General features: G+C 34.7%; 1 protein-coding gene across 1 annotated transcript; it reads right to left on the reverse strand.

Annotated features, from left to right (window-relative positions):
* Nucleotides 1-1,278: 1,278 nt before the first annotated feature.
* On the reverse strand, nt 1,279-11,335 carry LOC128990923 (uncharacterized). Its single transcript, XM_054413583.1, has 5 exons — nt 11,229-11,335; nt 9,418-9,497; nt 5,153-5,186; nt 3,360-3,851; nt 1,279-1,863 (listed from the first exon to the last, which is right to left on the reverse strand). The coding sequence occupies exons 2-5, from the start codon at nt 9,451-9,453 to the stop codon at nt 1,391-1,393; spliced, it is 1,035 nt and encodes a 344-aa protein (XP_054269558.1). The 5' UTR covers nt 9,454-9,497; nt 11,229-11,335; the 3' UTR covers nt 1,279-1,390.
* Between the last annotated feature and the right edge of the window lie 1,802 nt (nt 11,336-13,137).

The following is a 13,137-nucleotide window of genomic DNA, read 5'->3' on the forward strand; positions in this document are numbered from 1 at the left end:
AATTGGGTTTTTAAACGTCCGTCATTTTATTTCCAAAGTTGTGACGCCATATTTTAATGGCTAAAGACAATCTCTTTAAGACAATTAAAATGGCTTGGATCTTGATAGGTACTCTCGTTTTCCTGGAGAAGATTGTGTAAAATGCCATCTTGAGTGTTACAGACAGACAGACAGACGGAAATTTAGATGAGACTTGTTTCGGCTTCTTTAATGTATAAAACGTAAAAATAACCTACAAATTTGTGATTCTGAGCAATGTACAGACAAAACTCAAATTTTATTTATATAGATTTAAAATTTTGATTGTTCTCTGGTATTATCAGTAGAGGCGTCCTCTAGGCTTGTCGAACATACAACACGTCTGACGCCTCCATTTTTAGCTTGAGAAGTCTACATGCAGCATCCAAAGTGAATGATATATAGTGTTTATATAGTGCTATGCAGGGTGTCCCGGAACTCTCTACCAATATTTTAGGGCATTGTTCCTGTGTAAGAAACATATCTAAATATCATATTTAAATTGTCCGGAAGTCCTTAGCTACTCACACAGCCGCCATTTTGTTTTTTTCACTTATTACTCTTTTCTAAAAAGTATATAAACATACGAAATTGAAACTTTGCACAAACGTTTATGACAACCAGACAAAACTAACAAAATGGCGGCTATTTACAATTTTGTTTCTTAAATAGGGCCAAACTCAAAACCGTTGATTTTAACAAAGTTTTACAAGATTAACTTTTTAAAGGCAATTCAATTGCAAATCGATTTACACCGCATTTTTTAATATTGGACGAATATTATCTGATAGTATATGGCAGCTGTACGTGATCGCTGGAGGTAGTTGCAGCAAAGTCTGCCACAACAATGCAACAGTCTCCGTCCGCTTTGCAAGTTTGTTTGTAAGCGGTTTTAGATTATTTCAAACATTTTAGCCCTAGAAACAAGTTCACAAAATATGTCCAGACAATTTGTAAACACTCTGTTTTAGATTATAAAAAAAGAATATAAGAATAGAAGAATATTATTGACAGCGCTGTTTCAAATAAACCAACAAGTTGGGTCCTATGATGTTCAATAGCATTAACAAGTTACAAGGTTTACCAACAGATTGCAGAGGTGATTATAAATTTACTGATGCAACAGGTATCAATTGGAATGATTAATTGATATGGCAAAGTCAGTGTTGTGCATGCAACCTAATTAAACTTTTGAACACGTGAAATGACAACGTTTTTATGAAATTATAACGCATAGTAACTTTATTGCAGATTAAACAAAGCAAAGTAAGTAGATAGTGTTGAATTTCAAACACTTGACGAACAAGCTTATAAACGTGCAGGAGAAGTACACATCAAAATACTCTTATCTTTACGTTATATTTACAATATATTAATGCTTTTCCATGTAAACAAGCTTCAAGTTGTCGCCTCTGGCATACGGGAGTTGCTCTTGCTGCATTCGTTTGCACGGCCTCGGATAGTCATCCGTCGAATAATATACCGTACCATAACCCACTTTTCTTTGAAATGTCTGACATTTCCAATACCCTTGTTGTAGATACTGAACGTTGACATACGATTCAGCTCCAAAATTGTTTTTGTAAGAATACATTCTGAAAAGTCGGAATAGTTTTTTCTTATCCACTGTTGTGCTGTCAACGTTTGTGTTGTCGTTACGAAACAAGCTATAGTGTCCGAGTGAAAGACCACCGTGATAAGTAATCAACCGTAGTCTCTCAGGATGAGTCTCGGTCACAGGACAGTTCTGAGAAGCAATTTGAAAGACGGCCTTATCAGGAGTGTGTGTCGTTAATGTGCAATGAGCTCCATCTCTTATTAGTTCTTGAATCTTTGGTACTTCAACTGAAAAATGAAAAGGGTGTTACTTAACGAGAAGGTATTTGCAACTACAATATTCCCTACAACTTTGAGCTACACGAGATAAACATAAAACCCGATTCAGAATTTGTGTCATTGTGTGTAAGGAAAACAACACAATGTGATTAAATGGTACTTTACTGTTTATCATCTCACTAGACGTTGTACTTACTTAGAGAATGAATGCTAAACTTAGCTGAGTGCCCTTGCAGAAACGATCGCATATATAGGCCTACTGGTTGTAACATTCTGTAACTGTAACACTTATATACTGTACTTCAATCGTATACACGTATAATTCAATGTGAAACCGAACATGTCTCAGGCTCTTGCTTGTGCCAAATCTTGGTTCAAAGCCAAAACTTAAATATCAATGAAGAAAAGACTGAATTGATCTATTACTCTCTCAATTATGTTCCAGAACATGTAAGTAGTGATGTACTGATGTAAAACAACTAGAGTTCACATTAGATTCTAGGTTAAGCTGGGGGACCTAAAAACACTATCCTTTCAAATATATTACATATATTTATCTATACCATTGTATAAATATCTAATGGTAGTTATATGTCTGTATGTCTATTTAATGTAAAAACTACTGAACTGATAGCTTAAATTTTACAAAAAATATAGCTACCATACCAAGGATGGTAGTAGGATTGTTCACACTTCGATACTGACCGTGGGGCAAAGGGGTTTTGTCCCTTTGTCTTTAAAAGTTCTGATATTAGGATTTTAAAATTAACTATTGATTGATCTCCATGTCTGCAATGAGAACATTTACAATATTTACAATTTCTTTGACATTTCAATGTAAACAAGAAGAACTGCCACATTCAATTTACAATTTGTCAAAATTAACTCAGCCATCTCTGTGCTCCTCAAAACTAACGCATTTTACTACACCAAAGAATATCTTGACTGTAAAACTTTTGTTTTGTCTCAAACGATGACTGTATATAGTTTAATTGTGTTGAAATTGTGTTGACCTTTCCTAAATGTAATATTGTATAACGGAATAAAGAGTTCAAATTTGAATAAAGTTGGTAAGAATAAAGAATGAAGAACTGCCTATTGTATACTGACTACTTGATCAAAGTTTACCCCAACTAGGACATTGTTCACATGAAAAGCTACGTTCTGCAAGTTACTCCTACTGAGCAACATACACAATTTTGAATGTATATTGCCATTGATCAATCTCTATATCGGCACCGAAAGATCAACGCAGCTTCTTACGACCTTGATCTTCATTGTGAACGAACCCAACATTTGGCAAACCATGGCAAACCCAATGGCAAACCATAGCAAACCCAATGTCAAACCATGGCAAATCAAATAGCAAACCATGGCAAACCCATTGGCAAACCATGGCAAACCATGGCAAACTCAGTGGCGAACCATGGCGAACCCAATGGTAAACCATGGCAAACCCAATGGCTAAAAAATTTTACACTATGATAAGAGTACTCTAAAAATACCTGTATACGCATTTGCTGCTTCATAATCCGGTTTCAACTCGTCGCATGCGTCAAATTCTAGAGGTCGCAAATCGATGCTTGAATACGCGTCACACCACAATCTTTTAGCATAATTGAATTCAATAAAATATAAAGCTTGATTGTTCAGCTTGGAGTCAGACACTTTAATATACTTGCATAAATTGTCTCTAACTTCTTGCTGTACTTGCTTTTTCTCTTCGGCGGTTTTGGCGGTAAAGAACTTGTTTTCTACCTCGTACGTGGCAATGTGGGAATAACGGTGTAATTTGAATAATGCAGGAAAGGAATTTTTCAGACTAGGGTAGGCTGCATGTGCCTCTACTCGCAGTCTTATTTCATTGCTGCCAATTTTGGAGGTGAATTTCGCAACGAATTTGATATATTTGTGAGTATTGCACACGTCAATTTGAGGAATGTTGAATGCGCTGGTCGCACCTTGCGTTCGTGATGTCTGGAGAGCTCCTTTGAGAACTGAAACAAAAGTGAAACTGCAGCTTTACCAAGAAGGTAGGGAATAAGTCTAGTTGAAGTGTCTATACTAATGGCCACGAGATTCTGCAGTTGGCGGTAGCCAATAGCAAGACTGGGCTAGCGCGACCTTGCAACATACTCTTCGACACTAATCAAAATATAGGCTACTACACAATATTTTCAAATCTGCTGGTATTATTAGATTTGGCAACACCGCACTGTCCTCATTGGCTCCTTCAAAGTCACGTGGCAAATAGGCTCCTCCATCAACTGCAGACTCTCGTGGACCGTACTATGGATATAGAATAGTAAGCACAGTACTGCTTTAGCATCAACTGCAGAACTGAAGTACAATGTGTGTGTGTGTGTGTGTGTGTGTGTATTTTACATTTATCTGGCAGTTTCTTCTTCAACGTAATCCCTGCTGTGTGGAGTGAATTTGCCCAATTAATATTTGACCGTCACCAAATAACATAGGGGAAAACCCGGGGGCTTGCAACGAAAGTTTAAAAATTAGTTAATCCGTAAACTCCAGTGTACTATCATTGACTAAACAAAATGTGGTTTTAAACATGTGTTTTTGAAATTTTTTGGGATAACAAAGTTTCTGTAGTAAACGCCAGAAACGTGTGTTGCAAACGTAAAACTTTCCAACGATAATAATTTGCGTTACTTGATTTTTTGTATTTATTTGAATAATTGAGCGAGGTATCAGGAAAATTATACGTAATTACAACACGATCACTCCTCAACTGTCAAGGGTCTATTGCACTGAGACGACTAAATATAAACCTCCCGGTGTGTGTGTTATCAAAGCCACTGTCTCTTCTTTTAAACCAGCAGCCCCGCTACAGAGCGAATAATTAAGAAAAAATGTGAAAACAACTTGTTACATTCCTCTCCGTACAAGTAGACTGATCTAAAGCGTTATCAAAAGTAATGTTTTGCATCACACTTGTCCAAAATTGCTTAGGAGAGGGCGAAACTAATGACTGATAAAGGAAAACAACACGGACTAGATTGTGATTATTAGAAAATACGCTTTGAATGCTTGGAATATGTGTAGAAAAATACGAAAATACAGTAGACTAAGCAAACATTACAATAGTCTAATGTTTATTTTAGAATATAATTTAACGTATTAAAAATAATGTAATGTAAATGCGTTACAAGTCTTGTAATAACTAGACTAACCAACTGAGGGAGTATGTTTTACAGTTTCTATACATGGAAATACCTAGCTTACAATCGTATATGTATAGGGGCCTAGTGGATATTAGCTGACAACTAACTGTACTTACTATTATATTCCTCTGCTGCACAAACTGTTATGATCTGTAAAAAGTTAGAAAATTGCATATGAGTATTGCCAAAAATTAGTTTACGCTTACAAAATTGCTTTAATCAGCCCTGCGACAGTTTTTACTTAAGAAACTGTAAGCTAATTTGGTATCCTATGAATCAGCTGTAGAGATACACACAAAATAGACGTAGGTACACGAATACTAGAAAAATCGTGGTAGGTACTATAAAAAAGTAAACCTGACCCGACAATATACAGGAGGTTACGAACAATATTTTTCATTATCCATTTCACTCATCTTCTAACAGTAACGTTCATTTACAAACAAAAGCTAGGTCAGGAAAATTCTTCAAAACATAACAATAAAATTCAAGCGCACAGCTGATTTCTAGCGTTGAACGTCGCTGGCTCCATAGAGGTATATTTTTTTCCTACAGTTACCTAACAATGTACATATTCTCTCACTGATTTGAGAAAGCAAAGTGGCCAATTCGCTCATCAGTGAGACAATGTTAACAAGCAAATTACTTTGTCTCACTCCAGATTTGCAACGTGAAGGCACGAAATAGTGAGGTCGTAACATGCAGACAAGGTCGCATGCGCGCGAAATACGTTGGCAGCACTGGCTGTAAATCAGCTGGTCAGCTGTTGTACTGTTATATCATTAAATGTCATATTAAAAGTTCACTTCTGTGCAATAGTTATTTGTGCAACTAGTGAGAAAAGTGAGCAATTGACTCACTCGAGAGAAATCCTTACTCACGAGCCGTAGGCGAGTGAGGAATGGTTTCTCGAGTGAGGTAATTGTACTTTGAACTCGAGTTGCACATCATACTTTTCCTACAGTTACCATAAAACAAATAAATTGGTGAAGAAACATAACCTATTTTTACACAGAAGTGAACTTTTAATATAACATTTAATGTGAAGTGACAAATACAACAGTACAACAGCTGACCAGCTGATTTACAGCCAGTGCTGCCAACGTATTTCGCGCGCATACGCGGCGTTGCCTGCATGTTACGCGCTCACTATTTCGTGCCTTCACGTTGAAAATCTGGAGTGAGACAAAGTAATTAGAGTGAGACAATGTTAACATTGTCTCACTGATGAGCGAATTGGCCACTTTGCTTTCTCAAATCAGTGAGAGAACATGTACATTGTTAGGTAACTGTAGGAAAAAATATGTTACATTTCTTTACCGATTTATTTGTTTTATGGTAACTGTAGGAAAAATATAATGTGCAACTCGAGTGCAAAGTGCAATTGTCTCACTCGAGAAACAATTCCTCACTCGCCTACGGCAGTACGTTTTCTGTGCTGTGAGTTAGTGTTTCTCTCGAGTGAGTCAATTGCTCACTTTGCTCACTAGTTGCACAAAATAACTATTAAGTTGAGCACTCAATGTTATTTAAATGGGTTTCATTACCTCACCGAGTGAGTTTTTTTTTCAACTTTACATCACTCGAGAAGTAAAGAAGTTGTATACATCACGCTTGGGATAGGAAAGTTTAACATGGCGGGTTAGGTAAAACACTATACCTAGCTGTATTGTGTAAAAGACAAAAGATTTAAAACAATCGCATTGAATATTTAATTGTACGATACTATCCTTATTAAATTTTGCCTTGTTAAGTGATTATGAATTTAACTACGACCAAAACCAGAAAATTTAAATTATTTACCTTACCACTCATTTGCTATTATTAACTACAAACAATACATTATTAGGTTAGTGGTACGAATTGTCCAGTAAATTAAGGTATCCTGCAACCTCCAATTGTGGCCAAGCCCTGCGTGATTTACTTCCCCAATAATATTACAGCATGTGTTCGGCCCAATTCGTAAACTATAGGCACACAGGGACCAACATAATAGTGAGGGAGGATATGGGTAATGGATAAAGTAGAACAAATAAATTACTCGGTGCTGATGTAAGATTTGAACACCCCTGACCACGTCTGGAGCATGACCTCCAGCAGCAAGACTAGCAAAGATTCCGTGTAGAAAGAGTCCTTGGAGCCTAGACATTCTAACTAGTAAAACAATTAAAAAAACTTCAAAAGAAAATTTATAATCCCACAGTATAATAGATATTTAAATTAAAATCCCTCTGATGTTTGAAAAAATTATTTTGAGATGGTAAATAACTCTTCAGCGGCTGTTTGAAATCGACGTAATTAACATTATGATGGTCAAATCCAAGATGGCCGTTAGCTACCATGGACTCCCTTAGAGAAGAATTCAAAACTATAAATATCATTTCTAATCTCCCAGTATACTAGATATTTAAATTATAATCACTTTGGTGTTTGGAAATAGTATATTTAACCATTAGTGCCTATAGTGACTCTTTTTGACCCGAGGTCAAGTCGGAAAATGAGCGAGGGTTAAAAAGTCACTTTTTGCCCGTGTGGTGAACTATATTGCATATATTGGTGAACTATTGCATCATTAATTAACAAATACAAAGCTAGAAAACAAAATATTTTGTATTAGTCCAGTCAAGGAATGAGGTGTAGAGTGCGTGAGCAGGTAACTAAGCGATTCCTTCAAAAACTTGTTCAGGGGGCTTAGGGTGTTAACATACCAAAAGTCCTGACTCCTAGGTGGTGAGCCAGGGGGTGGAGGGGGGAAAAAGGGGGGGGAGAAAGGTACGCATTTTGGGTTTTTTGATTATATCTCGAAAACTATCAACTTTTTGTATACTATACTAAATTATAAAATTGAAGAAGATTAAATTTTCTACAAGAAAAGTACATAATGTGTTTATTTTGGTTCAACAGATTACGAGTTATAACTTATTTAATTGATATCTTATTAAAATACTCCTTCCATAAGAAATACATGTAAATTAGAATGCGAAATGGGGCGAATCCTATCCGCCCAAAGGAAATATAAATGATATTCTGGAAATCTTGACAAAATATCCAGTAATTTGACACTTTAATCATTAAAATTGATCCAAAATTAAGGCGAGGGCGAGGTAACAAAATGTCGAGTTTTGGTGTTTTTTATTGGAAATATAAAAAAAACCTTAAATCATCCCATTTTTAAACGCTCGCCCTCGCTTTAACTTTTGACAAAATTTCATGATTTAAGTGTCAAATTACTGGAAATTTGGTAAAGATTTCCAGAATATCAGTTATATTTCCTTTGGGCGGATAGGATTCGCCCCATTTCGCATTCTAATTTACATGTATTTCTTATGGAAGGAGTATTTTAATAAGATATCAATTAAATAAGTTATAACTCGTAATCTGTTGAACCAAAATAAACACATTATATACTTTTCTTGTAGAAAATTTAATTTTCTTCAATTTTATAATTTACTATAGTATACAAAAAGTTGATAGTTTTCGAGATATAATCAAAAAACCCAAAATGCGTACCTTTTTCCCCCCCTTTTCCCCCCCTCCACCCCCTGGCTCACCACATAGGAGTCAGGACTTTTGGTATGTTAACACCCTAAGCCCCCTGAACAAGTTTCTGAAGGAATCGCTTAGTTACCTGCTCACGCACTCTACACCTACTTTTGGATCATTCATTGACTGGACTATATGTAAATATAGCCTCTCAAAACGACTTCCAGCTTGTTTTGAAATAAGCAGCTGTTTAGTAAATTCAATAATTTAGTCTATTACGATTGTGTTACAGTACATTATACCATCGATATGTCAAGCGATCGACATCAATAGGCTAAAACCTTACCTAATAAATCAATCTATAAATAATTTCGATCGATAGCAGTTTATAAAAGCTGATTTTTACTCCCTAGAGAAAAAAAGCTACTTTAGAACCGCAACGCATGCAAACGGCTGTTTTTTGTTGCAGTATGACAAACAATATTTTGGACGATAAATAACTCTTCAGCAGTTGTTTGAAATTATACAAGATGGCCGCTAGCCCCCAAGAACTCTCTTTGCCCAGGTAAACTGTGTGGTTATAGCGCTCGCCGAATCAGAGGGTCACCGACCCCGAATTTTGAGAAACATGTTTTTTATGGGTTGCTTGATCATTGGTATTCTTAGTGGCCCTTGATAGAAAAACAGCTTGTATTTTTTAGTCACTAACAAAACATCTAAATACGTTCTACATAGTTCCTGCTATTTGTAGGAAATCACACCCATCATATATGCGTAGACAATTTACCATCAATTTGCAGGACTTGTAGCATACAACTCCTTGCGCAATACAATATGTGGATCTTTCAACGTGATGTTTGTTGAAAATACATCATTAATACTAAATGTGAACTCTCACCTCTATCAGAATTACAGCTGCAACAAATGCCTTCATTTTGGGACTGCTGCTCCGAACACCAAGGCCAATGAAATGTGATTCTGACAATAAACACAACAAACATTTGCGATGTCAGTCTGTGTCATTGATTAGCTGAGTAAACCGCGTTTCAAACACCTAAGAAAAACATCTTACATCGCGATCTTTTATGTCTTCATATTGATGATGATTAAATGTTCGCTGATAATTAAGTATGATGAGAGTAGATTTCGCATAACAAATCTTAATCATGTTTAATGGGTGTTTTATGTCTGAAGAACCTAGGAAACTACTGAGGTAAAACGTTTTCCTCCTTAGAGGGAATAAGCCTCTAACTTGATACACTTTTCGACTAATATGTTGGGGTTTTATTATGCATTTTGTAAAAAGTGTGGTCAGTACATTCCCGGAATAAGAGACTATCACTTTTGAAATGAAATTTTCTTTTAACTGAACCTTTAACTATTTAACGCAACTGTGGGCCATCCTGTGACGTTGAAGGCTGTTTAAAGGTTGTTAGTCTTGCTTTTAAATGACTTTTTATTGAACCAACTCTAGTAAATATTTTTCTGCAACATTTATGTACAACGCCACTTTTCTTGTCTTTGAAACCATAACTTACGAAAAATTTGACACTTTAAATCAACGAGATTATAAGTTCGTTGCTTTAAGGCCTTTTAATATTAAACAAATATAATAGTAAAATCCACATTTTGAAGGTCACTTGTGAAATCCAAATAGTTTACTAATAAAATGTAAACATTTGACAATCAACTGTTCATATTATTATACAGTACAAGAATGAGCCCAGAAGATATACAACTTTTTCTGTAAGTTTATCTTAGTTTTAATATTACATGTTATGGTTTCTACCGGTTTGTCTCTCAGCTTCTTACAGCCCCGCACCTTCCTCCTCCGTCACTTGTTACTACAGCTGTACTGCATATACGAGTATTTACTACATTTATTATTAGCTTATATCACTCAATGTAATATAAAACTATCACTTTATCACAATTTTTCTGAACGGAAAATTGAATTTACACAAAACCCCAACGAATTCTTTTAATAAAATTATGATTACTAAACATCATAAACACAGTTTTGTATACATTGATTGGAACTCGTTTCGTAGTTTTGAGAAATATACTTCCAAGTTTTCATTTAATATACAGTAATTGAAAATACATTTTAGTTTAGATCGCAAAGGTCGCAAATCATCATTTGTTTGGAGACAGATCACACCTGTTTAAACTTATTCTCTCCGACTGATTAACCATAATTGGCAACAATACCAAAATATTATAATGTCAAAAGAGTGTAGGTAATGAAAATGTACGACCTTAGAGGGATGAAAGTAATGCATGAGGTACAACTTATGTATCGGTAATTGTACAATGATGTACTTAATGGCAAGGCTGGGGCTGCAACAACCCTTTTCAGCTTATGTAATTGTACAATGATGTACTTAATGACAAGGCTGGGGCTGCAACTAACCCTTTACAAATTATGCAATTGTACAATGATGTACTTAATGACAAGGCTGGGGCTGCACCTAACCCTAATTTTTTTTTATTACTTGGTTTTCTCGATTTCAGCTATATTTCTCCTGCCGAGGATTTCTCTAGAAAATGGTAAACAGCCATAGGGTATTAGGCCATAAAAAGTACAGCCCAAATTTTAAAATCTACTCTAAAACAACATAGGAACGTTTAGTCAACATCAATGATCACCAAAATTAAACACACATAAAAATGTTTCAAAATTTACAATAGTATGATAAGTCAACTTACTATTCGATAGAAGTCAGTAAAATAGCTCCTCACTTATCCAGATCAGTGTTTTAACTTGTTTGCTACCTATGCTCAACTGCAATGCTACGTTACCAACAACATACCACACATACATACATAGTGTGCTGCAATTCTGTCTGCTGTGTTGCTATGTTGCATAGCTCTGCAATTATTATTCTGTCATCTGGCGTTGGAATCTACAGTTTGTCTGTACATTGCGCAGAATCGTGGAGTTGGTAAAATGGGAAAACCAAGAGATAAATAATATAGAATACGATAGTGTGGTTTTATGTTCTATTGGAGAATAAAAAAAATCAGTAATCATTCAGTATTCACATATAATTTTCAATTATACGACGGTAAATTTTACACGAATGAGTAACGGTTTTTTTAATATGACGGTTTGCTGCAATAGTGTTCTAAAAGGCATCAATCAACATACTTCTCATTACGACACATTGCGAAATTTTAAAATTCATACAAAGACTTCTAAATATTTATGAAATTTTCAATCTACAGGGTGTCCCGGAACTCTCTACCAATATTTTAGGACATTGTTCCTGGGTAAGAAACATACCTAAATATCATATTTAAATTGTCCGGAAGTCCTTAGTTACTCACACAGCCGCCATTTTGTTTTTTTCAGTTATTAATTTTTTTCTAAAGAATGGTTAAGCTTACGAAATTGAAACTTTGCACAAACATTTATGACAACTAGACAAAGCTACCAAAAAATTATGACGATTTTTCCAATTCATAAAACAAAATGGCGGCCATTAAAAATTTATGTAAAATCAATGGTTTTTGAGTTATTTAAGAAACAAAATTTTAAATGGCCGCCATTTTGTTTTGTGAATTGGAAAAATCGTCATAATTTTTTGGTAGCTTTGTCTAGTTGTCATACATGTTTGTGCAAAGTTTCAATTTCTTAAATTTAACCATTTTAGAAAAAAAATAATAACTAAACAAAAAAAAATGGCGGCTGTGTGAGTAACTAAGGACTTCCGGACAATTTAAATATGATATTTAGGTATGTTTCTTACCCAGGAACAATGCCCTAAAATATTGGTAGAGAGTTCCGGGACACCCTGTATAATAAGAATCTGAAATCTGATCCCATCTTCAAGTAGAAAGTAGCTTATAACTGACAATATTAGTACTTATGATCGTGTTGAAAGGACAGCGTTGATTTGTCTAATTATGAGTTATACTGTCCTTTCTCACATAATTGTTTAAAATATAGGATTTCCAGTTTCAACCAGGCCTAACTCCGGGAAATAATCATATGGGTCAAAACGAAGAGAAAATCAAGAATAAAACGTTTTCCAAAATCAATTCGTTAACCATATATCTGCCATTTTGTATTTTTTACATAAACATTTTTATCTCTGTGTTTTTCAACCGATCATTGTGAAACTTGGAATGTTAACCCATCAATGCATGATTTTTTTATTGTAATGATTTTAATATATTTGATAGGTAATATGATAAGCTTAGTGTAAAAAATAGTCAACAAAATCTAATTTGTTGTTTTTAATTAAAATTGTTAAATTTAATTATGTTACTTCTGACTAACACTTCTGAGTAAAATAGAAGAGAACTAAGTAGGGATAAAATTAACTTAGTCCAATTAGGGATCTTTAAATGAAGGCCATTTTAACATTATAAAACTATCAAAATATTATGAAAAGATGTCGCAACTAACTATTTATTTAGCTTTTAAACCTATCAAACGATTCCAAGATAATATATGTAGTAAAATATAACCAAGATATTACAATATTATGTTGTAGAATTAGGTAGAATAAAGTCTTTGCACCTAATTTTACAACTAAAAATCATCTTAATTCGGTTATTTTTCATTCAATCTCGATCTTTTTATATTCGTCCTCTTTGTTTTAAACTATTG

The sequence above is a fragment of the Macrosteles quadrilineatus genome, unplaced genomic scaffold (assembly GCF_028750875.1).
Source record: "Macrosteles quadrilineatus isolate MER2022 unplaced genomic scaffold, UCM_ALF_1.0 Scaffold_3__2_contigs__length_128488019, whole genome shotgun sequence".
Taxonomy (NCBI): domain Eukaryota; kingdom Metazoa; phylum Arthropoda; class Insecta; order Hemiptera; family Cicadellidae; genus Macrosteles; species Macrosteles quadrilineatus.